Raw genomic sequence first — 26100 nt, 5'->3', positions numbered from 1 at the left:
TTCAAGGTTTGATGTGTTGTGATTTGCTTTTCTCTTTACCTTACTTGTAATGAGATATTTGAGTTACTGTCACCTTCCTGTCAGCTCAAAACAATCTGGCCATTCTCTTCTGACCTCCGGCATTAACAAGGCATTTTCACCCAGAGAGCGGCTGGTCACTGGATATTTTCTATTTTCCGGGTCATACTCTGCAAATCCTAGATATCAGCAGTTTCTGAAATATGCAGACCAGTCTGTTTGGCATGAACAACCACGCCATATTCAAAGTCAATCAAATTCTCTTTTTTCTCCCTTCTGATGCTCAGTTTGAATATGAGTTGGTGATCTTGACCATGTCTATATGTCTAAATTGAAATGGCTGCCATGAGCTGCTGCCATGCAGTTGGCTAAAACAATACTTTAGTACATAAATTTTTTTTAAAAATATTGTACCGTCTTGAATAAAAACATGACTCATGACTTTTAAAATTTGAGACTGCACAGATGCAACAAACAGGACATACCACTAGGTGGAAGTGCTACTTCATATGGAGTTTTGCTGACAATGCACATTCATATTTTATTTCAGTTTACTCTGAAAACATTTTGACATCCAGTTTATTTACAGCAAGTAATCAACAAGACACTATTGGTGCATATAATAACACACAGATGATGATGATTTGTATATTTGCTTGTATAACTTTGGGATATTTTAGACCTTGGATGATAAACTCTACATTTGTGGTTGTTTTTATTGCATTTTTAACTGCATTTAATTTTTTTTTTTTTTTTCAATTTAAAAGAAAGGTTTTATGCAAACATCATCAATTTCAAAAATTACTTTGTCACAGTCTTTATTAGCACTTTAACAGGTTCATGTCACTGAAATGCTTTAAATTACCTGAATCAAACATATTAAGAAAAGAATAGAAAACTCCAAAATATGCCAGAAAATCTCATTTACAAGGCAGCACACAAAAATGGGCCACTCTAGGAAACACTTAATACCATCACCATAATTACCACCACATCATTAGACAAAAATACACGCAGACAAAAGATAAGAACACTTCAGAGCAGCTGTTCTGCACGTGTACTAGACATCAGTTCGAGCTCATGATGCTGAAGCTCTGTCTGCTTTTCTCTAGGAACACATGGTGTGTCACAGAATGCAATCAGCTAGATTTAAGACAGCAAGTCAGATGTTTACCTAATTTAAAAAAGTGGATTATTAGTCTAGTTATGCAAATGTTTTCAGGTTCTGTGTTTCCCAGCATGAATAGATTCATTCACTCCACATAACAATACAGCTAAATTTGGTACTTTACCAAATAGCAGTATTATTCATTTTTTGGTTTTCTTTTCTTGTCAAAGATTACATCAGAAAGAAAGACATTAAAGCAAATGGAAAATATGAAGAAAGAGAACAAGGACATGAAATGCAGTAAAGATCTTTCCAGCCAGGAATCAAACCCCACACTCACTGCTCCGGAAATTTGAACTGGTGTGGTATGTATCCTCAGTCACTTGGCCATAGAGGCACCCCAGTGGTCCTTTTTTTGTGTTTATTTATTTACTTATTTTTTTGCATGATTTGCATGATTCATTGCAAACACTCACTAAACAATCCACCACCACTTTCCACTAGATGGCAATATGCCTTCGTTAAGTCATTCTGCTATTTCATTCATACATTGACTCAGCCAGACCTGTCTGCTTGAAGGTTTCAGCCACCTGTCTAGAGTGCAGCATCTTAGCTGACAGTGCCTCAAGAATATCATTCTGGTCCACAGCTGTGGCTGTCCGGTAAATGAAGGTCCCCATAGACTCCAGGCCTCGCATGCCTAGATTCACTCCACAACCTGCAAAGGAAAGGAAAAAGGAAAGGAAAGGAAAGGGAAGGGGGAGAGATAAACCACACACAGCATAAATCCATTAAATAAAATCTATCTGTTAAGGTATAACACATATTTAAGAAGTCCACATTTTGCACACAAATATCAGCCTATAAAACCGTGAAGTTAATCTTATGGTCTAAATGAAAACAACACGGTGACACATTAATAAATATTCAGCAGCATTAAGACAAAAGCAGATAAGCGTCGGCTGAAAGGCCACTGAGTGCAGTAATGACTCACACACCCATCAACATGTGCTATACTGCATGCATAAAAAGGATTTATCCTCTCCTCGCATCTCTCTTTCCTCCTATCCTACTCTTTTTAATTTCCTCATCGGTTCAAAGCTTTTTTTCCCTGCTGAATGTGAGGAAAAACTCTGTCTTTTTCATGGCAGTGCAATAACTGATGTTTTATAGACACCTACCTGTGTCAAAATTAAGGACATGTGCCGCCTCACCCTCCACAGTGACCGCCACATTGTCCCCTTCTATGTAGGCAGCACTGATGCGTCTGTGCGACAGCTGAATCTCAAAGAGACGACGGCTGCACTGCATGTGATGGAGGGTCACATCGTTGAGACGAGGCTCTATGTCGGTCTTATAAGCATTGAAAGATTGATGGAAAATGTTCTTCATGATCTGGGAAAAACAAACAAAAACGGCAAAGTTTCCAGCATGATTAAAGGCCACTGATGTTTGAGGTGAATGATGTTTACACATGTATCAAGGCTACAGTACGGACTACTCTTAATCATGCTCCTGCCACAGAGGTACAACAAGAAGGTTTTCATTTTCTTAATACAATGAAACCTTGATAAAAACAACAACAAAATTCCAAAAAACAAAAATGGAAAACTATTTGGCCCCTGAATAGAGAGGATTTGGGGTTGTAAATATAATCATATGTTCTGATTATTATTTACAACTGTGTTAATGTACCTGGCTGTGCAAAATATATGGTACTACAATAAAAATCTGCAAGATCTAAGCTTTTTTAATGAATGTTTATATGAACCAAAGCAGATTCAAACTTTAATCAAAAGATTTGCTTGAACAAATGAATTCGCAAATATTGCAACTGTAACTATAGCCATATACAACTATAGTCAAGCAAAACTAACCTTATCAAATATAAAATGCTTGTCTTTGTCATATATCATATGAATAAAAGATTATTCGGTTTTACTCTGTTAACTCAATAGAAAACCCAGGCTTCATCTTGGAACTCTGAGACATTGTGTGTGCGTGTGCGTGTGTTTATAGATTACACAGTTATTTGATTATCCACTAACATACTCAGGAAATTATTTCGTAATGAAATGAGAGGCTTTATAGCCTGTTTTGCTCTGCACATACGCAAACTGTTCCTTTTATCATCAGAACTGACTCGTGAAAAATCATGTCAGTGCACAAAACTGAAGAAGAAATGTGCCCACTGACGGCTGACAACCATAACTGAGCATATTGAGTGGCAAGCCTCTTCTTTCACTCTCCCTGCTTAACTCTGCTCTTCTTCGACCCTTACTTGCACAGTCAACTGTTACCAAGTAACAGTGTATTTGAATGGACACCCACATAGCAACAAGAGCTCCAAAGATGGCCTTGTTAAGTACCTGTGTATACTACACTACATGCTGTGGCTACAGGCTACATATGATCAAGATGTTACTTGACATGAAAACCTGAAGACTTCAAGTAAAACTCCAAGAACGTGCTCTACAAGAAGCACAGGGGCGTGATGACTACACAGATAACTACAGACAGCCTTTCTCTACACACAGAGACACACAGAGGGCTGTACTTCATCTTTCTCCATTTCTTCATCTTGGATTCTTTTTGGCTTTTACAAAAAACACACGCACGCCAACACACATAGCTACAGGCAGACACTAACAGGCCATTTGCTGAATGAAAAGTGATGAATAGGCAGATTAAGAAAGAAGTGAAAGCCAGTGGTAATATCATCTGCCTCTCTACTACATTAACAGCTAAATATAGCCATAGAAATGTATCATCTGGAGTCCCTGTCAATAACGTATACAAAAACAAAACAAAAACGGAGCCAACAAAGAGTCAAAGAGTCTTACAGAGGAGTGTGCAGTTTGCCTAAGAAAGCGAACCATCTTGGTGTCAGAGGCAGGGCAGACAAGGGCCATGTAGCGGTTTCTGAAAGTGCCATAGATCTTCAAGTGAAAACCAGGCTTGGTTGTTTGGTTTCTGTGCTCTCTGAAGGCCTCCACTCCATAGGCAGACAGGTCAAAGTAAAGGCTGTGAGCGCGAATCTCAGGAGTGGGCACCTAAAGTATAAAAAGAGAGGGAAGAGATCAAATTCTTGATGAAATTATATCAGAGTGAATAAAATGTGCAAAAACCAGCAATGAAATAGTGTCATGTTACATATCATCACTAGGCCATTAACATGTAAGGAAATCTAGCTCTATGCATATATACATACAGAGAGTGTATCAGGAAAAATCAACAGGCATTACTATTCACACCATATCTGCCTGTAGAGCTGTGCTCACATGAGTGGAGCTTTAGAATAGCTTAATATTTATTTAATGCTTAAGTCTAGCAGTTACTTCCCATTTTCCTTCAAGCTGTTATTGATTCATTTTCGTTTCAGTGACATAAACCAGAGGGATCAAATAGCATTTAGTGCTGCCAAAGGGAGACAGTGACAGAACAGGGCAGCCACTGGGAGGCTATAGAAAGGACAGTAGGGACGGCCAGGTCATATCCTGAGAGGTAAATTCAATCACTACAGGAAACAGCCAGAGAGAAAAGTGGCCAATAAAAGGCAGCCACACCGCCACCACAGAGAACGTGATATGAATTGTTATGGTGGCATACAGGGAGACTATGCTTGTGTTCAGATATTAGTCAGATATTAGCCTGGAAGCTTTTCACCTGACGATGTTTATTTATCTTCCTCCAACTTAACCCTACGCCTTGTCAGTGTAGATAATCTATGCTCTAATAAATGGTAAATGGCCTGTATTTATATAGCGCTTTACTAGTCCCTAAGGACCCCAAAGCGCTTTACATATCCAGTCATCCACCCATTCACACACACATTCACACACTGGTGATGGCAAGCTACATTGTAGCCACAGCCACCCTGGGGCGCACTGACAGAGGCGAGGCTGCCGGACACTGGCGCCACCGGGCCCTCTGACCACCACCAGTAGGCAACGGGTGAAGTGTCTTGCCCAAGGACACAACGACCGAGACTGTCCGAGCCGGGGCTCGAACCGGCAACCTTCCGATTACAAGGCGAACTCCCAACTCTTGAGCCACGATCGCCTAATACAACAACCTTTCATCCACATGAATCATACAGTAACCAGCAAGAGCTACTACCTGTATGGTCTGGACAGGATCAGGAGCACTGATGTAAATGTCATTTGTCAGCATTTTGAATATCTCTGCCTCAAAAGATTGGCAGGAATGTGATTTTGGACTCTAATATTTCAATGGACATCTCATATTTGTGATTTTATTAATGGTTTCTATCTTACATTTGTATGGCTGGCATTGTCCACATAGGATTCTCCTTCTCTCTAAAGGAGCTGCATAGTGTAATGGTAACACTACAGCACTTCAGAACAGCAGGTTGGGGGTTTGGGTCCCAAGTAGGGCGTGCATCCACTAATGGGGGGAGAGCTCTGCTGGACACCTAGTTTGAGAGTCACTGCCCCCAAGTGTTCTGATTATCCTGGTGACCCCTGCCTAGCTCTTCTCTCAGCCCCAGGTCATTTTCATATTCCTTTTTCCTGGTGTTGTATCATTTGGCATATCTGTATAAATATACATCTAAGATATATTTGGTATATCACTAAAGTTGTCTTTCTCTGCTTATCCACCATGGCCAAGTCTGCTTGGTTAGGAAACACCAGTTTATCAGTCACTATCTGGAAGTCCCATAGATATGTATGTAGTTGGCATTATCCATAAAAGGATTCTCTGAGGCACCGAGTTGTAGGCTTTCTTGTAGTCAATCCAGGCGGTGCACAAGTTGGTCAGTTTGGTCTTACAGTCTTGGGTGACTGCTCTGTCTACCAGTAGCTGGTGTGTTTCCCCTCTGGTGTTTCTGCCAGGATATTAGCTTGCTCATTCTCAGTCACCTTTGGGGTTGTATTCCATTTTGACCTTAGGTTTCCAGGCCATACTTGGCACAGATGTTCCTTTATACCAGAAGTGGGGAACTTCAGGTCTCAAGGGCCAGTGTCCAGCAGGTTTTAGATATCACCCTGGATCAAAACACCTTGAATCAAATAATTAGTTCATTGCCAGGCCTCTGGAGAACTTCAAGACATGTTGATGAGGTAATTTAGCCATTTAAATCAGCTGTGTTGGATTAAGGACACATATAAAACCTGCAGGACACCGGCCCTTGAGGCCTGGTGTTCCCCACCCCTGCTGTATACTATGCCGGCCTGCATGCTAGCATCTTTCCTAGCTGTCTCTTTGTGGTTCCCATATACGTATGAGATTCCAAAGTACTTATAGCTATCCTCAGTGTCTGCAATGTTGCCTTCTGGCAGTGCAACCCCTCAGATCTGATCTTCCCTCTCTTTGTTACCATCTGACTTCACTTCTCCAGTCCACATTGACATTCCATTGTCATTGCTGTGAATCCTAGTGGTGCGGATCAATGATCAGTTACTTCTTGGCATACAGCTTGGTGTTATCCATGTAGAGGAGATGGCTTATGTTTGCTCTATTCCGCAGTTTGTATTCATAGTCAGTCTTGTTAAAGATCTGGCTGAGGGGGTTCAGGCCTATAAAGGGCAGGAGCAGGGATATAGAGCATCTCCTTTGTAAATTCTGCACTTGTGCAATTGGCTCAAAGTTGGCCTCTTGTGTTGCTTTCCACTTCCTCACTGATTTTCTTCATCAGAAATTCAATGAGATCCTTTTGATCTTGTAAAGTTTTAGGATAAGATCTATAATAACACAGTTTGACAGGCATAAAATAGCATTTCTCTGTCAAGAAGTTAGATATTACCTGAAATCATGGGATATCTCGGCATGGTGTGTAGTGTGTCCTTAAATATTTGGGGAAACGGGATAAGCAGAGGACAAAACAAGAAGCTGCAGGCCTATGAAACTATCTACAGCAGATAAACATGGCTTTTCAAATGATCCATCTATTGTTCTCTGGAGGTTCATCAGAAATGATCTCAGTGGAAAATAAGTATTGAACACATCACAAATTTTCCAAGTAAATCTATTTCTAAAGGCGTTATTAACATGAAATTCTCACCAGATGTCGGTAACAACCTATCCAATCTACACATGCAAACAAATGTGTAATAATGAGAAATGACACAGAGAAAAAGTATTGAACACATGAAGAAAGGGAGGTGCAAAAAGGCGTGGAAAGTCACAACACCAGCTGAAATGCATCAGTAATTATAAAACAATCTTGCCATTGAGTGCAAATTAATATCAGCTGGTTCAGTCCCGACTGATGGCCCATAAAAAAGGAGTCTCATTACCAATGTTTTGCAACCTTATAGCTGCAAAACATACTGATGGGATTGGTTACAAAAGAATTTCTAAACTACTGAAGGTTCCAATCATTTCACCATAAAACTGCTAAAACCAGGTGGAAGGAAATATGAGAAGAGCTGTCCAAGAGCCCAAAAGAATAAGCACTGCACTGCTGTGGCCTGTATGCACGCTCACTACGCAAGACTCCATTGCTGAAGAAAAAGCATATTAACGTGTGTTTAAGGTTTGCTGAACAACATTTAGACAATCCTGTAAAATACTAGGAGAATACAGTCTGGTCAGATAAGACCAAAATGGAACTCTTTGGATGCTATAATATACACCGTGTTTAGATGTCAAAAGGCCACAAAAAATAAAAGTGTCAAATATTGACTTTCAACCCTGTTGGAGTTTTTTTTTGCTTCATATACTATATTTTCATGTATTTTTGCTGATGTTTCAATAAATCATTGCAGCTATTTGCTGTTTTTGTAGCAAAGTATAAAGAAATGAGGGGTTGGGTTAATACTTTTACACAGTGCTGTAATTCTCTTGGTCAGTCACGTATGTGATGCAAACTAACCTTTAGAACACAGTGTGTAAAAAAAAAAAGCCCTCACAGCTGATGTTCTGATACCTTAATTCATATTCACCGAGCCAGGAGCAGATTATGAGTCTGTCGAGGGGAGTGTAATAAATCCAAAGCTTTATCATTGCCTTCACCTGCTCTGTCAGAGCAGCAGCTGCTCTTTTCAAATTCTATGAGTAAAATCAAAATAGAGCTACTGTTGATGCTGATGAGACTCAACAGTCTTCCGAAATCTGGCTATTCATATGACTCCTATATTGTCATATGGCTGTTATTGGCTGGTCTACATCAGCTTCTCCCCAGATTAGCTTTATGGGAGTCCAAATAAAATCATCCACAGTGGGACATCCCTTCACTGTGTTTATTCTTTACACAACTGACAACCTGTTGATTGTTTTGTGCTCACATGCTTTCTTTAGTCTTTGCATAATGTTCATTCATGCATCAGATCAGTGTGTGTGTGTGTGTGTGTGTGTGCATTTCCTAACCTGTCTCTGGTCTAATCTCTCTATAGTTGCATTAGCTCCATATGCATGGCAGGACTCCACAGTGTAGTCAGAGCTGATCCCCAACACAGAACAGGAGTCGCCACAAGATCCATCAGCTACCACAATCACACGTGGCCAATTATTGTGTGGAATCTGTCGCAGGTAATCCTCAGTGAACTAAAACAAAAAGGGATAAAAAATTAGTTAACAGCCAGTTATCAAAGAAGTGAAGATAACAAAGCTTGTAAAGGAGTTCTGGCTGTAACTATTAAGCAACCCATAAATTACAGGCTAGTTTACCTGCAAAACAGGTAAAATGTTATAAATTGTATAGAGGTTAACATGGCTGCAACTACAATCCCTCTTCCAAGTAGAGGCGAGATGCTGTGTAAACTTTAAACCTTGTACATTTAAAAAATTAATAATCCAAGAATTGTTTCTTGAAATATATGCAATCAAAAAAGGTGTGTGAAAAAAGAGGGTGAAGGAAGGTTGACTGGGGAGGTTCACCAGCTTGTAAAATAATGCATGGGCAGGTAGTTAAACTTTTCTTGTGAATCATTTAAAGATTCAGAGAATCTTCATAAAACTCAAATCAAATCAAAATTAATTTATATAGCACATTTAAAAACAACAATGTCGATCAAACTGCTTCACAAATTAGGAGCGAGTGAAATAATTTACCAACAGCAAGACAATAGCAACACAAGACAAACATAGAAACCAGCCAAATGATAGTCAACAAACTTAAGTCAAAGCCAAAGTAAAAAGCTACGTCTTTAAGAGAGATTTAAAAGACTGAATAGACTCAGAAGTGCGAAGGGCAATAGGGAGATTGTTCCATAGTCTAGGTACTGCGATAGCAAAGGCACGATCGCCTCTGGTTTTCAGCCTAGACCTAGTTTGCATTAAGAGCATCTGGTTAGAAGATCTCAGTGCTTTTTTTGGGTTACAAATGGAGAAGTTCTGTTAAATAGCTCGGCGCCATATTATTTAAAATTTTATAAATGAGTAAAAGTATTTTAAAATCAATAGAAATTTCACAGGAAGCCAATGTAAGTTTGCCTCTACTTTTTAAAATTATGTTTTACATTTACTGCTATTTTCATCTTTGCTTTTTCTGCATTTGGCATTATTGCATCTGCTCCTTGACCAGCTGGCTGAGCTGTTCTTCCTCTGCTTACTAATCTAAGTGGCAGATGGGTTGTAAATATACCAAATAGCCTCCAAAGGCTATGTTTCTCTCAGCAGCTGCACATCTTTTAGACCTTTATTACAGTCATGTTGTATGCATGACAGCCTCAAAGTTAAACAATACCTCCTACCCTGTGGATAGGAGGAGAAGGATCAGACCAAGTTGGGTACACAGTAACAGGCTTAAAGGGACAATAAAAGGGTTATACAGAGGGTATAAGAGCTCATAGCCTAATAGATCTGTATTTAATCCATTTAGTCTACAGTGAAGAGATAATTTAAAAGACACCTTTTCTATTCTCAGATCTTTGAAGCATTGATGGGCTAGGAGATAAAAAATACCTGTCATCACACCCACTGCCCTTTCTAATAAAGAAGAAATTGTGAACTTGGCAGTGATTCTAAACATAATTGAAGTCAGATGTGTTTGTCGACCTCGTCTTCCACCTTCCAAAGGTTAGTGAGTCACTGAAGAGCAGAGGAAAGATGAGCGGCTGCTAGCCAGAGCCAAAAAAAGCAGCATCAGCTATGATACGGTCTGACAGATTAAATAATGCTTTCATTCTGTTTGATGAGTAGTTAGAAGGGAAACATCAAAGTGTACTAAAAGCATCATCAAACACCCACATTCATAAAATCTAGGCTTTATTTTCCAGTCATGCCACAAATATTCACTGAACACTTAACCATTGTTTGCCCTCTCTTAGCAATGACAGCTTCACTCTTGGCAACCATTCTGAGGTCTTTGTGTTAGTAGGTTAATTCTTTGTCATGAGCTGAAGTCTAGCTGCAGGAGGACCGGAGCTGCTGGTGAGTAAATGCTATGGAAACTATGGAAAACAAGCTCACAACAGGTATATCAGTCATTATTTCATCATCAAGGCTGTGTCATGCAATCAGGTGCAGGAATACAGAGTTATTATGAATTTGGGGTGGGAATCCCTTTTTAAAAAATCACTGTGGAAATCTATAAAAATAGAATGGGTTTGGAAAAGTATTACAATTTGAAATCAGTTTTATTTTTGTGCTATAATGTGTTTAGGTTGGGATGTGTTTACTGTAATTCGGCCATTTGTAGAAAGGATTCTCCTCAGGCCTAAGGTCAGCTTACATAACATGTTATTTCAACTGGCGGTTTCACTCTGACCTTTTACAGTATTTTGTGAAGACCTAGGAAAATGGTTCAGTAGTATCTTTATATTGTGACTAGAGTGAATGATCAAACTGATCTACAGAAAATGAAATGTAAGGCTGAAGGCTCACTCTTTGCTGCCAATATAAATAATAAAATAAAATGTTCCCTGTGTTTCAGTGGTGAGTTCAGTGTCGTGCTGAGAGATATACAAAAAGAAGAATAAGATTCTTAAATGCAAAAAGAAAAGAAAAGACAAGACAAGAAGAGAAAAGAAAAGAAAAGAAAAGAAAAGAAAAGAAAAGAAAAGAAAAGAAAAGAAAAGAAAAACGAATAAGTGAGATGCAGCATCAGACTTGGTTCACTGGGAGCCTGAGATTGAGCCTTCGAGTAGACACAGGGACATACATCTATGTCACCATCACTGATGGCTATCAGACCCCTGCTGGAGTGGAGGCACACACCAGAGTCTTTTGGAGAATCGGGTTTTGACAGTCAGTCATTGCAAAATGAGGTAGCGTGGGAAGTCCGCCTTTCTTCTGGACTGACTCATCGCACATTTTCTCCTCAGCTCACTGGCGTCTGTGTTGAATGAATTGAACGAAATGAAGTTGTGTATCCTTTTTCAGTGAGCACAGTGAGGATTATTTTGAGAATTAAGTTATCTATAACACAGAAAACACCGAGGAGATTCAAGACATGTTGCATACAGAGACCGTGATATTATCAACTCACTGACCTAACTTAAAATCGGGGAAGAGGGCATACCTTGGTTCCCAGCTGCACCTTGACGTCCACCCTCTGTTTCTTCTGCTCCAGGATGCTCAGCAGGTACTCCTGAAACACGCCTATTCTGGTGAAAAAATGATCGTTATGCCAGCAGCCCTCCATGTTATCAAAGTCCACCCCGAGTCCCAGCAGAAACTTCACACTGCGGGGATCCAGGGCGATCTGCTGGGGCCGGGAGAGCAGGGCGGTCCGGTACCTCTCGTCCAGCACGGTCAATTTCAGCACCTTCCCGGAGCGGACAGCAACCAGCGCGGCCGTCAGTCCCACGGGTCCAGAACCCACGACGAGCACGGAGATCTTGGCCCGCCACTGTCTGAAGCCGTCCAGGCTCACTTTTATCACGACATACAGGGCCACTGCCACCAAAGTGCTCAGAGCAGTGTCATAGGCGAGTGCGCGATACTTTTCCTCCGCGTCTTCCGCGATGCCACCAACTCCAGCATTTTGTGACTGTAACCCGTCCATACCGCGAGAGCAGTTCGGGTTTTTTAACGTGTGGAGCGTTATCCCCTCTTGTTTTAATCAGCCTGCCGGTCTCTCGTACACGGTAAAATAGAAGCAGGCTTCATGCACAGAGCCTGATCAGCTGCGACTGGCCTCATGTGTCCTCTCCTCGCTCCCTCAGCTGCAAGTTGCCTCGCTGCTGCAAGCTCCTCTCTCTCTCTCTCTCTCTCCTCTCTGTCTCGCCTAGAGTACACTTAGGTGTGTGTCCTGAGTGTCAGCAGAAAGCGAGCAGTCTGACACAGACAGTATACGCACACACTTATGAAAGCACCAAGACTTCATAAAAAGAAGCAGTTCCCCATTCCTCTTTCCTGGATCCTGGTGGATGCCTGACAGAAAAGCGCGCAGTTTGGTTTAACTCTGTGAGAAATTATTGATTTACCTTTTCTAAAACAAGAAACGTCGATACTCTATTTCTCTCCCTCACACACTCACACACACACACACACAGTGGCACAAGGTTCGTGCCACTGTAAACCGACTGCGCCAAAGCAGGACTTCAAGTAGTGTACCAACATTTGACCAACATTAGTGTTGCATTCCCACATTCATAACAGTAGAAAGAAAGAGTTAACAAATATGACCGATAGATGAGTCAGTCAACTATTGCTGGCAGTTTGGGGGGAAAGCAAAAAGAGAGGAGATATTGGAGACTGTACTGCAAATCACATCCACCTGTATGAAAGCTTCACATCCTTTCTAATCTCTCATGTATCCAGCTGTGTTATGTAGTTAATGCAGTCAAAGGACCATGTGTGCTGCCATCTGTATTTAATGTAGTATACCTGCACTTCTGTCTATTCTTTCCCTTTCTGATTCATTTCTATTTCATTTCCTCTGTGAACTAAAGAAGGCAGTCGCTCGGAAGATGCTTCACCATGGTGATGGCTCCTCTGAGGACAATTCATATGAAAAGATGCATTTCTGTGGTGCTGCTGCTCTGTGAAAATGGATTTATTGGCAAATTGAAAGTAGCAGTTGAGGATGCAAAAACAATGTTCTTTTTAGTCCTGTTTTATACATGTTATGTCTTCACAATAACAAACAAGAGGCCCATCCACACAACTCCCTTCACATTTTTATGAAAAAAACAATCAAAAAGGTTAAACACACACGTCACCAGAATCCTCCATCACTTCTGATTTCTCTGCTGTTACCACAGAATTATTACAGTGCATCTCATTCATCATACTTAGCATTTTAACAGATTCTCTGACCTTTAAGCCCCATTGGAGCCCTGCTTATAAACACTTTATAGGTGACAGTGACATCAATTTATGTAAGTGGCTCCAGATGAGACAAAGCCTTTAGGTAGTCTGACAAGGATGGTTATTTTGCTATATTTGTTTCTGATTATGTAGGAACAATCTGCATATTTATCAACCCATTTATCGTGCCAAAGATTTAAAGAGAGAATAAAGGAGAGGAAAAAAACACAAAAGATAGAGGGGAAGAGAGAAAGCAACATATTGGTGTGACATGCTATACCTTCACCGGTAATTGGTTTCCACCTCTACTAAGGTGCCTGGCAACAATCATACAGTCCAGCCAGTTCAGATGAAAAGAGGACTGAAGCTCTAATTACAGTTCAAACCTACAAAGTGGCATTACACAGAAGGGGCTTTTCCAGGAAAATGAATGGTCACCCAAAATAAAGTGCTGAGCTGAAATCATCTTTAATGACTGATGACCACTTTCTGGAACTAACTCAATGCAAAAAACAAATCTTGCCAAAGCTAAGAATATTCTTTAGCTATTTTTGGCACCGTTTAGCTTGAAATAATAAATTGGAAAACAACCAAGCATCAGAGCAACATTCAGCTTTAATTTCTACATTCTGTAGCTGGAGATAATCCTTTCACAAATCCTAGAATTTGTAATGTGTTTTGATTGTCACTTTCATGGGTCCCACAGCAGTCTGTCGCCTGAGCAAAAAGGAGCACAGAGAGCAAATTTTCATCATGTTTTCCCACATCTTACAGCCAGCAAAGGGCCTGCCCGTGGATCTGCAGGTCATTAGACAGAAAACAAGTTGCACCCTCACATAATGAATACAAACCCTCATTATTATCTGGGAGTTCAGGCACTATTAAATCAGCGCCTCCCTTCAGGCTCACTGCCAAGAGAATGGGATGGGGCCAGTTATTACTTTGTAGTCTTCTTTCACATTTCAATGTTTTGGACAAGTTGGAGTGAAATGAAGAGGATGATCAAGAGACAGAGACAATGACTTAACAGGAATCGGATGTTTGTGTTTTAATTAGACAAAGAGCTTTTCGCACAGCGTGTCAAAAAAACAGTTATTCTGATGTATAATTCATCAGTGTTGGGAAAAACAAGTTGTGGCTATAAACCTAGCGTGTTTCCGTCATTGGTTTAACAATTTAGTGATTATTTCAGCTGAGAATGAACTAATATATATATAAAAACAGTTGTTCAATTCAAATATCCTCTGCCTTGCTGCACAGTTTCCCCCATAGTGATGGTGTTTCTTAGCCATGTTGCCCACTGTGCCAGGATCTGCTTTGGACTTATCAATTTGACATTTGCCTGAGTAAGGCCATCTGATCATTACCGCACAGCGTGGCCTGCTGTTGGTCTGATGTAGTTAGCATTCCGGTCCAAACCTGAGTAATTAACAACCTGGCTTTATTTAATTTGGAATATTCATTTTATTTTTCCAATCGACACCTAACAGAAACCCTCGGGTATTATAGGATACAATGACGTTTCTTTGTTTTGTTTTTTTACACTGAATTAAATACTTTCCTCCTGACTATGGAACGCCAGGACTGCCATAATGAATTAATTAAATACACCATTAAATAATTAATTAAATGTGTCAATAATTAATTAAAATGGGAAATAATTAATTAAATAAATAGTTATGACACATGTAATTAATTAATTATTGACACATTTAATTAATTATTTATGTATTTCACATTTTAATTAATTATTGACACATTTAATTAATTATTTATTGACACATTTAATTAATTATTTATGTATTTCACATTTTAATTAATTATTGACACATTTAATTAATTATTTAATGATATATTTATTTATTTCATTTTGGCAGTCCCGGCGCCTGGCTCTCATCATGAAATAATTTTATCTGTCAACCTCACCCATCAAACGCAGGGGGCGGGGTTAACGCTGCCCATGCAGCTTCTCTAACATTTGATTGGTTGCCGTGCAAAGTAAGTCAAAACAGGTCGATCCTAGATAATCGATTGCTTGTGTAGACTTGGGGCAGCCAGGTATCCCAGAATGCATTTCAAATCACAGGCAGCAATGTTGGTGGTGTAGTTTTAAAATACCCCGTTTTTCTGTCACCAACTACACTTTTAACCGTGTTTTAGCCGCGAATGTCGCGTTGTAATCTTCACATGTCGGGTCAGGTTGTCAACCTTTGCAAACATGTTCTATACATGTTTGCAAAGGTGCTCAGATGTTTTCAGAGATTTCAGTAGCTCTGCTAACAGTCAGCATGCAGAGTGCACCGAGGGGGTTACGTTAACCGGTTTGTTTACATATTCCACTCTCCGTGTTCCACGTGTTGCATTCGCAGATTCTCATTTTCACCGAACGATCGTCTCTTTCCACCTGGTCTTGTGTCTCTGTGCTTCTGTAACATAAAGAACGAGCTGACATTTTTCTCACGAAACCAGCGATCAGCTCAACAGACCCTCAGTTTACCTGCATGCATCCTCCTCCTCACCTGTCAGCTGTTTAACACCTGCTGCTAATTCAAGAAACACGCCCACGTTATCTGGTGATAGTCACAGTTTAACTGGGCAGCCGGTGCTCGATATTACGCAACGTCAGCACATTTTTCTGCACAAGATAAGTAAATATAGTTTTTCCCGAGCGCAGAGCTGCTGGAGCTTGTTTCCCAACAGAGCACTTTATTGGCGAACCCACTTCATCAGCGGCTGATGTCCAATCACCGGCACAGCTTTGAAACCTCAGCTGAGTTTTAGCTCTCAGTGGTTAAACGCTGGACTTAATTCACTCAGGTTCTGTCTGTCGGGTCACGTTTACTTCGCTGTTTTATTTACAACTGAGCAAATCGGTTTGGCTGAGGTTAAAGTTACGTTTCATAACTGCACAGTTTTACAGACGTTTAATGGTTCACTGGCACATGTGTTAGACTGAACCATTCGCTTTTCTTTATCTGGTGTGTTTTGGATTTAACAGTAAATTTTGAGATTAAACTGACTTTTAAAATGTTTTTATACAAAGAGGAAAGAGAAGGCGCATTTCCACCGAGAGGAGCAGAGTTTCCAACTACATGTTCATAATGCAGACTGCAACCTGGACAGAAATATTATATCATCTGTTTTTAATAGGTTTTCTAAGCACCAGCGATCTGTTAGAATTTTTAGAGTTTACTTAACTAAAAATAAATGAGGTTAACATATAATTTGTGTGATTTTTTTCTCTCTCTCTCTTTTTATTTATTTATTTATTTTTTTGCTTTTTCGGTCATGTTATGTTTAACTGTCAAAGGTTTGTTACAAACTATGAAACACATGGTGCAGACTTCTGGATGTTAGAAGAAAACTAATACTGCTAATAAGGCAGGAAGGTGTCCTTTAAAACTAAACATGTTAGTAGGACTTTAGTATTTATATCATAGTTTATGAAATAGCACGTGTATTTCAGTAATAGCCTACTGATTTCAGTGTAGTGGTGAACAGTCACACAGCTCACGTGGGTGTTATCTGTGATACTCCTTAACTATAATTTATCCAGGTTAACTTCAGTTAACTCTGAGCGGCTGGATCGACGGAGGTCAGACAACAATTTTACATGTATGATCTTAAAACAGGACACAGCCATTATCCGTCCTGGCCTCATATCAAATGTGAACGCAGACTGAGTCTATGTTTGACGATTGCTTTATATCTAATCTTCCTCTCAAACATTTAAACAGTCTGCAGCTGAGGGAATACAAACTCAAATTGTCGGAACAGGTTTGCTCGTTTCTTGCGTTCATTTGGTAATTTATTAAATGTATAACTGTTATAACTGCTGAGTCTCTTACGCTGATGAAAATGCAGAAAACACAGATCACGAACACCTGTTCAACCAATCGCTTTCATTCCACTTTGACAAACTGACGCGTTCATCTCTGTTACAGTGTTGCGTTAGACTGCTATATTTTTGTGTTCTTTATGCTGTAGATTTTCACGTCTCTGGAATAGTTGGCAGTACTAAGGATGCTTTTCTGTAAAATCATATTGATATGACCCGTGAATTATTCGTAGATGACAGTTAGATTAGTCAGCTGGGAAACTCTGTGTTACCTCAGAGAGCTGAAGATATCGTGGATATGCTGACCTCGCTCTGTGGTGTACAGGTCCATTTACCCTCATGATTAATATTCACAATAAAAATATTAGCCGAACATCATGAAGTCTGTATGTGTGTCATAGTTTCGAACAACCTTTGTACAGTTAAAGCCAGCAGTTACTACATGAGGAAACACCAACGTTATCTCTTTTATGCGTTTATACACAGGTCACACTGATTACTGAACAAAAACCCAAAGATCAGCTGTTAATCGAATTTATTTGCTCTCTCTCCTCCTTAAACATGTTTTTAATGTTAGTTATAATTCAGAATTATACTGAAACATGTATGACGAACATCAGGAAATAAAACCCTGATAAATATAACCTCAGTAAAAGAAGTCCGTGTCAGCGGGGGTTATTACAGCTGTGTACCGGGGCCTGAGCTTTGTCGGTGGTAATAACAGCTCGTTTGCTTGTGAGGCGAGCGGGTCTATCCACGCTTTGCCGTGAGACTGGGCAGACATCTCCGAAATCATCGAAGCACTTTTGCAAAGAGGCTCTATCTTGAGAAACCGACCAGACACATGAGGATTAAACCACTACATTCTCGGCTAAAAAAATATTAAAACTGTATTTGGTGACACACATAAACAGGGTTTTCAAAGTTCAGTTCTGTTAGTTTCCACATGCTGGTTGTTGTGTGCTAAAAACAATGGCCACCAGGCCAAAGCAATGGTTTTGAGTCGATCAGCGTTAACCCCGCCCCCTGCGTTTGATGGGTGAGGTTGACAGATAAAATTATTTCATGATGAGAGCCAGGCGCCAGGACTGCCAAAATGAAATAAATAAATATATCATTAAATAATTAATTAAATGTGTCAATAATTAATTAAAATGTGAAATACATAAATAATTAATTAAATGTGTCAATAAATAATTAATTAAATGTGTCAATAATTAATTAAAATGTGAAATACATAAATAATTAATTAAATGTGTCAATAATTAATTAATTACATGTGTCATAACTATTTATTTAATTAATTATTTCCCATTTTAATTAATTATTGACACATTTAATTAATTATTTAATGGTGTATTTAATTAATTCATTATGGCAGTCCTGGCGTTCCATACCTGACCATCATTCACCATTACAAGGCCCTGGCAAACATCACTGCTAACAGTGATGTACTGGGAAAAAAGCCAAAATATTTAGCCTAACTTCATCCCAAGGACTAAAAGATAAAAGCCTCACAGGGTGGATTACTTCACATGATGTTATTTCTCGACTTCAAATGCTTCCCCACTGTAACTGCTGAAAGGAGACGGTCTTCTTTCCGCTGAATTAGATGCGGATCCTGGGAGAAAGTTCAGAGGAAAATCCAGCACTAGTTCACGGTATTTGCACTGCCAACTGACAACCTGCCAGCTGGGTCTCCAGTGACGTGGTTGGATTTGACAGCCTGAAACTGTAGTGACGTGGGTTCAGGCAGCTGAGAACGTGCTATCACAACAAGGAGCACATCATATCACCATGGTTACTCTGTTTAATAAGGTCAGAATTATGACGTTGGCTGTTAGCGTCTTAAAAAAAAAAATAGCGGAGGGTTTTTAATCAGCAATCATTGTGCAAATCTAGTTTTCAACAAATAATGCTTTGGATTGCAGTCTAGTCATTCACATAACAGGCCAATGATTTCTTAAATTATGTATTTATATCTTACAAGAATATTGTCAGTGAATTCTTAAAAACATGAGCAATAAAGAAGATACTGAAGCATGCTATGGTGAGAGTACTTCATTTGAGATCATCTTACTAATTTAAGAAATCATTGGCCTATTATGCGAATTTTGCAGCTAAGGTTATGAGAAAACAAATCTCGACTCATTTAATCTCATTTAAAAGGGGAAATTAATACTTAACACTTTATTTAAAAAATAGTTTCGATGTATGGTGTTCAAAAAAACAAATTACGAAAAAATATTTTAATGACACAGTGATCACTTTTTTGTTTTTGTTTATTGTGTTCTTAAAGAAAGTGCACAGAAAACAGTCTGCATGAAGCCTCAGGTGTAATTAAACTTACACTGTCATAGCATGAAAAGCATTTGTTGATGTTAAGACTTAGAGGTCTATATTAAAATTAAAGCATCCAAATAAATTTATGCTCTCTGCCACAGTAACTTTTTAGATTTCCCCAGTATGTTTGCAACGAAGGACGTCAAGTCTACTGGGACAAAAGAGTTGAAATACAAAATTTTTTTTACTCTTACAAGTTGGCATAATATTGACTGTACATAAAACAGGCTTACTGAACCCAGTCTTCTTTAAGTTAGACATCTTTTCCAGAGTAATCCCTTACTAAAGAAGATTATGCCACAGCCAAAATTCAAAAGGTACAAAAAAAAAAAAGAAAGAAAGAAAAAAAATCCAACTTTGAACTGCGATACAACGGATCAGGCAGGCTTAAATAACGAGTTAAAGAGCATTGTACTCCACGCACTTTGATGGATCAGTAGGGAAGTGTTTCTGGCAGATGGTCATTAGCCTCTTTAGTCCCTGTAGAGAAAGGGAAAAAAAATCAATCAAGGAAATTAAAGTTTGAGTGAAAAGTGTTTAAAAACTGAGACTTCAGGCTACATTCCACTTTTAGGTCCAGCTGAAACCATCTTTAAGACAAGAATAAGGTTATATCATTATTACTGGTCATGCCAAGGAGCTCATTTCCTAAATTGCCTAGAAATATTGTTTTCCCTTTTAAACACTCAGGTGCCAAATAAACAATGTAAGCCTTAATAAATATGAATATAACCTAGAATATTACGTTTTTACAGAGTTTTTGGGGATGCACAACTATAACGAAAATGATTACATATTGTTAAAAATCAGTTTCTATTCAATTTTATTTACACAGCGCCAAATCACAACAACAGTTGCCTCAAGGAGCTTTATATTGTAAGGTAAGGACCCTACTTAAGGGTAAGTTTAAGTAGGGTCTTTACAATAATTCTAATGCTAATTTGTTAATAACCACCAAATAATGTAAACACACTGCATAATTGCAAGGAGCATGTTCATCACGTCCACGAATACACACTGTCTTAAACATGCAGTGGTAATTCAATTGTATTAACTCTTATACACTTAAATGCGGGACGCTGTCCTGAAAACAAACGCCAACCTAATAATGATTTTAAAAGTCGCCTGAAGGACAGGAGTAAATTTTGTTTTCCATAGAAATATGTTTTGGTCACAGTTTTTTGGTTTACATAAAAACACCACCGGAATCAAGAGGACACACACCGCCCTGAAAGGAGGAGGGGGGGTCAGACCAGCACAGTCTGTTTCTGCGTGTAAAACCATATGAACATTTAAAAACTCTTTAAAAACAATCTTTAAAAAAAACTTTTAAAAATGTTTCAAGTTGTAATCTTTAAAGTCTAAGGGTGTTTTCCCACCAGTACTATTTGGTTTGCTTGAATCAAATTATGATTCGCTTTCTCACTGGGTGTGGTTCTTTTGTGCAGATGTGAACACAACGATTGGACTCGGTTACAAAAACAATATACCTGACCTAAATACAAGGCGTACAGTGCAAGTTTGAGCTAAACGCTTTTGCCGTAACCAGGTACGCTTTGTATTCTGGAATGTGGTATAGCACCGTACATGGGCAGAGTGCATTAACTATAGCAACTAGCTGTAAAATCAACCACAGGCCAACTACTCCAGAACGCAGCACCTTCTTCCTGTACCTTTGTTGCCCATGCCCCAGACGCAGCTAAAATCAAACCGTATAAAAAAAATCCATCAACTGAATCAGATCAGACAAAACAAATTATAGATGTGAAAACACTCTGAAGCTTTGATTACATTTCCATATCTGTGAGTCCGCATGGGTCAGGGTAATGTCAATTTCCAAAGCGCTGACTCGTCAGTAAGGAATTTACATTATACTGCACCAATTACACACGCTGCACATGCGCCCCAGGTGGAGGACTTCAAAAAGTAAAATAGGAATAACTACTCAGCCGTGATATCTAAAGCTGTTCGTGTCTGTCTCAGCAACAGGTTAGCATAAAAACATAAGTGTGTATAACTCTGGGTCTAACCTGAATGTATTTTCTCTGCGTCTCGTCATTAAGAACGTGGGCCACGTGCTTGGAGAAGATCTTTTCTCGTCCTGTACGGGCGTGGATTCCCACCATAGTCACACCAATTGGCCAAGGGGCATTACCAATGGCCATCTGTAGATACGCATCATTTGCCTAAAAGACATTTAGGAAAGTTTATAATGGATGCACAAATAAATTTGCAAAAATAACAACAGGGGCCACATGATATTATCATACCTTGACGTATTCTCTCTCCAACATGAATTTTATGATGTCTGTGATTGACTCTTTGATGTCAGCTTGTAAATTCTGTAAAAGATAATGACGAAAGGTAAATCCACACACAAGAGAACCATGCACTATAGTTTGTTTTGCTCCAGCCACAAAAATTACCTTCTTCCTGAGCTTCCTGAAGAGAGGCTTGAGGTAAGACTCGGTCTGTGAGTGTGTCGCGCTGGCCAGCTTGCCCTGAACGCTGCGCTTCACGTGGTCCTCTCGGCTGTTCAGATCTTTGGCCCAAACGCCAAGAAGAAACTAGAGTCCAACAACAGGAAAACGTTTCCAAGAAATGCAGTGGTAACTAACACTAGACAAATGTCCATGATTTGACCCATTTGAAAAAGAACAAATAAAAGAAATAAATATAATAAAAATAACTCATAATGAATTCTCCTTTTGATAATGGTGCAAAAGGTTAAACTTTTTAAACTATGTAAACATATGAACAGCAGCAGGTATAGTAGTATATATTTTTTAAATTATTATTAATATTTACCCAAGAGCTCCCTGTAAACTAGGGGTGTTAAAAGTAAGGCCCAGGGGCCAGAATTGGCCCCAAAAAAGACACCAATTAGCCCCACTGGCAAGCTTTGGAAATTGCGGAGGGTATAGATTTATGGAATTTTAACTTTAGTTTTACAACTTTTCCTATTGATATAGACCTCCCCTAGAGTTAAGTAATAGATACACAGTGAAATGAGAGAAAAGCTCCTGTTTTTCACCATCTAAAAAACCAAAACATTTTGCGTAAATTAATAAAAACTTTAGATCAAAAGGTCAAGCATGAAATTCTTACCCTCAAAAATTTAGCAATAACATCCTGGTCTCCATCATCATCACCTGTTCCAAGAGTTTTTCCAAGAGCCTAGGGGGATAATTTCATTATTAACACAAAAACACCTCCCACAAACATAAAATGATTGAAAACAAAACAAACTGTGTCCAAAAATTTATCTGACTAAGCTATTTAATAACTGGAGATTCATTCTTTTTTCTTGGACATTGCACTGTACCTCAAGTTCTTCTATTGTGGTGTTTTCTTCGTGCACTTTTAGGTCATGCTGTGTGTCCAATTCTCCTGACTCTGTTCCTCCAACAATTTCATTCAGGTACTGCTGGTCAATCTTGTCCATGGCGGCTTTCAGATCATTCCTCAAGCCCTTGGCACAGTTAAAACAGCAAATATTATGAGTGTCAATCAGCATTCTGACACTAAAATAAATTCAATCTCTCCTAAATACAATCAAGAACATTTAAAGTGGCATGCAATTTTCCAGAGTAGATGGAATGAATGTGAATTTCAACTGCATGTTTTTTCCAAAATCCAGTTAACACTCAATCCTACCTTGTTTACTTCTGGGGCCAGAATCTCAATTTTCCGGAGCCTCTGAAAGGCATCATAATCGGACTCGCCAAACAATCGGATTGGTTCCCCTCGTTCTCTAAGTCGTCGAATAACCTACACAAAAACAGTGATGCAAATGAAATATTTATTCACTTGGTGGTAAGCAAATGAAATGCTATGATATTTAAAGGAAATTGAATGAAAAGAAAGTGTTGATGTTTTATACTGACTCACCTCCTGTCGTGAAAGTGTCATTGGGAGCTTCTCTTCTGTGAGCTCCAGTTCCAAGACTGGATTAGCTGAAGTGGATGGCTCATCTTCCTCTTTCTTCTCAATCTTATGGACAATATTGAGGGAACAGAAATACACCAGCATTATTGGAAGAACATAAAGGCAATTTGGAGGATCTCAATTTAATCTAATGTTTCTTGGCCAAATGACAAATAAAACTACTACAAAAGAAATGAGGGGGGAAAAGCATCTGCAATGTCTTCATGAGCTGAGACCTCGTGACCAAAGAGACAAAAAGGCATCAACAAAATAAACAGAACTGCAAACATTCACACCACTCCCTTACCTGCAACTCTTCAAGAAAGACAAGTAACACAATAAGTTACCAAAAAAGAAAGCATATAACAAATACTACACCAACATGATAACTTTAGCGGCTGTAACATCTTATGTGTGATTTAGGCTTCTGCGGGAAATCTAAATCCTAACTTACAACGCAACCAAAAACCCTTGTTAACCCTAGCCGTTGTGGGCTGTGTTGACCTGCTGTGTAGTTACATCAGATTACATGCAAGGTTACAGCATAGGGTTAAAAAGTGTTTTTGGTTACAATGTAAGTAACAAGGTAGATTTCCCACAGACGTCTAAATCACCCATCAGGCCTAAACACAGGAAAAAGATACTCTGTATTCTTTGCACAACGAAACTCAAAATATACCCAAATCATGCTTTAAAAGGCACATGCATGCCAGCGCTCTTAGATTGTGCTTTTTAAACCACAATCTAAAAGAACCAGCAAATGGTGACAAAAAGCCTTCTCAGCAAACAACAGCTCTTTCACTTTAAATAAAACATAGTACGCTGCCCGTGTACAAAGAGAATGGCTTAATGAGCCAGGTTTTTAAGCTTTGCACAAAGTATAACATAAATACAATCTGCCACTGAGCAGCTGTTAAAATGTCACGGTAAACAAGTTGCACACCATAATTTGCTTAAATATTAAAAGCTTATGTCACAAATTATCTGCAAAAATAAGAAGCAGAGCTTGATAACAAAAACACTTTTTCATTTCAGTACATTATCCCATGCTGAAATCAACACCGTGGCAGTGTCCCACTTTTGCTTTGAAGCTTCCTTTCCGTGTTCCTTTGCTTTCTGACAAGTGGCTGTAATACATAACTAGCCTGGCATGAGGCAAAGCTGTGATAATGACTGTGGCACATATAAATATTTCATTTAAACTATGTTGATAATTTGGAAGTGACACAGTTTAGCATCCACAGAATGCAGGTGAGTTTAAATCAAGCTTTAAAATGCTTTCATCTTATTGATAAAATTTTAAAAATCACCTTGAAAAGTCTAAATCTATCCAGCAGAACTGGCTGGTGAATATTTCCATTTGTGTAAAGCTGATATCCAATTATTATACACTAAGTTACTACTAGGTGAGTCCAGGCATCCTGTACCAAAATATCCAGTGCTCGTGTGGTTATTTGTAACAACCAGAAAATGTGCCCTCCGCTACGTCTTTTAGGTTTTCATCCCAACAGATTTCAGTAAGAACTTCCAGAAAGGATGCCTAGGAAGCATGAGCGTTTAGGACACAGTGTGTTTTATCCTTTTATCATGCATCCTGTTGGCTACTTTCACTGTGCAATGCCATACCTGGCTCTCAGGAGTCTCTCTCTGAACCTACAGATGCAGGCAGCAGAGGCAAATTGGGGAAAAACACCACAGTAAACACAAATACAGACACTGTTGTACACCTGAGCATCAACACCTGTCCTTATCTTTTTGCTGGCAGAAGGTTTACTCGTTATTTTTGTGTCACACTAACCAAGCCAGACAGTGAATTAAATAAGTCTGAGTGTCTCAGGAAAATCGAGAGAGTGAGAAGCAGAGTGATGTTGACATGAACCTTGTATCCGCATCTTCTGAAGTAATCGTCTCTTTCCTTCTGTGAGAGCTCAGCCCTTTTAAAGAATTTTTTGGAGTCCTGGAAAGAAAAAGAAGCAGGTAAAAGGAATTTATGCTATCATATTATATCAATATCATATATGAATAGGTGGAGGTTGTGGTGGTGGTGATTGGCGGGGGTATAATTGGTACAGTGGTACAGGTAGGACGTTAATGCAGAAACTATGCAATAATAGCATGAGTTTGAGATGAATTTAAGCTAGGTGTACCTAATGAACTGCCAGGTGCCCCTAGCTCTCCCTAGCTTACTTATGTTTGCATTAAAAAAAATTTAATGTTAGGATAAGTTTAAACGGTATAAATACCAGAATTTTTGCTTAAATCGTGATACTATAAAGTTAATGTTCTGTTACGTAGCAGCAATTACAATTCGTAAACTACAGCTCTGTGTTTAGCTTAATCCTTTTTAATTTAGCTTTATATTCTACTGCAGATGGAGTTCAGTACTTTATAGATAAAGCTATCGATATGGATGAAAAACTATCATTCTAGAAATACTTAACTAGCTTGGTTAAACGACGTGTTAGCAACGTAGCCAAGCTAACAATAACAAGCAACTTCGTCGGATACTTACGTCAACAAGATTCTTTTCTTCAAGGAGTTTCCTCTTTCGTTCGATCTCAGCTTTAAGTATATCCATCTGAAAGGTTTATTTTAACAAAAAAACGGCACATTAAGGTTAGTCTGCGTTAGTCTGAAACGCGCTTGCCTAAACCGGAAGGTAACATGAAGCTTTTTAGAATTTTCAAAATAGTTGTTTCAAAATAAA

The 26100-nt window shown here is 39.0% G+C and overlaps 2 protein-coding genes across 3 annotated transcripts; both read right to left on the bottom strand.

Annotated features, from left to right (window-relative positions):
- Positions 1–580: 580 nt before the first annotated feature.
- Positions 581–19272, bottom strand: LOC146515656 (uncharacterized). Its single transcript, XM_085167359.1, has 6 exons — positions 18521–19272; positions 11553–14849; positions 8459–8635; positions 3970–4179; positions 2308–2521; positions 581–1844 (listed from the first exon to the last, which is right to left on the bottom strand). Exons 2-6 carry the CDS (start codon positions 12036–12038, stop codon positions 1666–1668), a joined length of 1266 nt encoding a protein of 421 aa, XP_085023485.1. The 5' UTR covers positions 12039–14849; positions 18521–19272; the 3' UTR covers positions 581–1665.
- A 98-nt stretch (positions 19273–19370) lies between these two features.
- Positions 19371–26073, bottom strand: prpf18 (PRP18 pre-mRNA processing factor 18 homolog (yeast)). 2 transcript variants are annotated; one of them, XM_085167360.1, is made up of 11 exons: positions 25906–26073; positions 25273–25350; positions 25020–25046; positions 23358–23459; positions 23124–23237; positions 22792–22938; positions 22575–22643; positions 21893–22033; positions 21737–21808; positions 21497–21652; positions 19371–19946 (listed from the first exon to the last, which is right to left on the bottom strand). In XM_085167360.1, the coding sequence occupies exons 1-11, from the start codon at positions 25969–25971 to the stop codon at positions 19866–19868; spliced, it is 1053 nt and encodes a 350-aa protein (XP_085023486.1). In that variant the 5' UTR covers positions 25972–26073; the 3' UTR covers positions 19371–19865. The 2 variants fall into 2 exon arrangements, with proteins under 2 accessions (XP_085023486.1, XP_085023487.1); XM_085167361.1 differs by lacking the exon at positions 25020–25046.
- Positions 26074–26100: the final 27 nt, after the last annotated feature.

The sequence above is a fragment of the Neolamprologus multifasciatus genome, chromosome 7, assembly GCF_963576455.1.
Source record: "Neolamprologus multifasciatus chromosome 7, fNeoMul1.2, whole genome shotgun sequence".
Classification (NCBI taxonomy): domain Eukaryota; kingdom Metazoa; phylum Chordata; class Actinopteri; order Cichliformes; family Cichlidae; genus Neolamprologus; species Neolamprologus multifasciatus.
Note: the sequence above shows the minus strand (reverse complement) of the source record. Positions and strands in the feature narration are given on the sequence as shown.

Coding starts and splice junctions, on each gene's coding strand:
- LOC146515656 (XM_085167359.1), bottom strand. CDS start 12,038: ATGGACGGGTTACAGTCACAAAATGCTGGAGTTGGTGGCATCGCGGAA. Junction 4,180..8,458: donor AGAGATTAGACCAGAGACAG/GTTAGGAAATGC, acceptor TTTATACTTTAG/GTGCCCACTCCTGAGATTCG. Junction 1,845..2,307: donor TGTCCTTAATTTTGACACAG/GTAGGTGTCTAT, acceptor TTTCCTTTGCAG/GTTGTGGAGTGAATCTAGGC.
- prpf18 (XM_085167360.1), bottom strand. CDS start 25,971: ATGGATATACTTAAAGCTGAGATCGAACGAAAGAGGAAACTCCTTGAA. Junction 21,809..21,892: donor TCAGGAAGCTCAGGAAGAAG/GTAATTTTTGTG, acceptor TATCTTTTACAG/AATTTACAAGCTGACATCAA. Junction 21,653..21,736: donor TGGAGAGAGAATACGTCAAG/GTATGATAATAT, acceptor AATGTCTTTTAG/GCAAATGATGCGTATCTACA.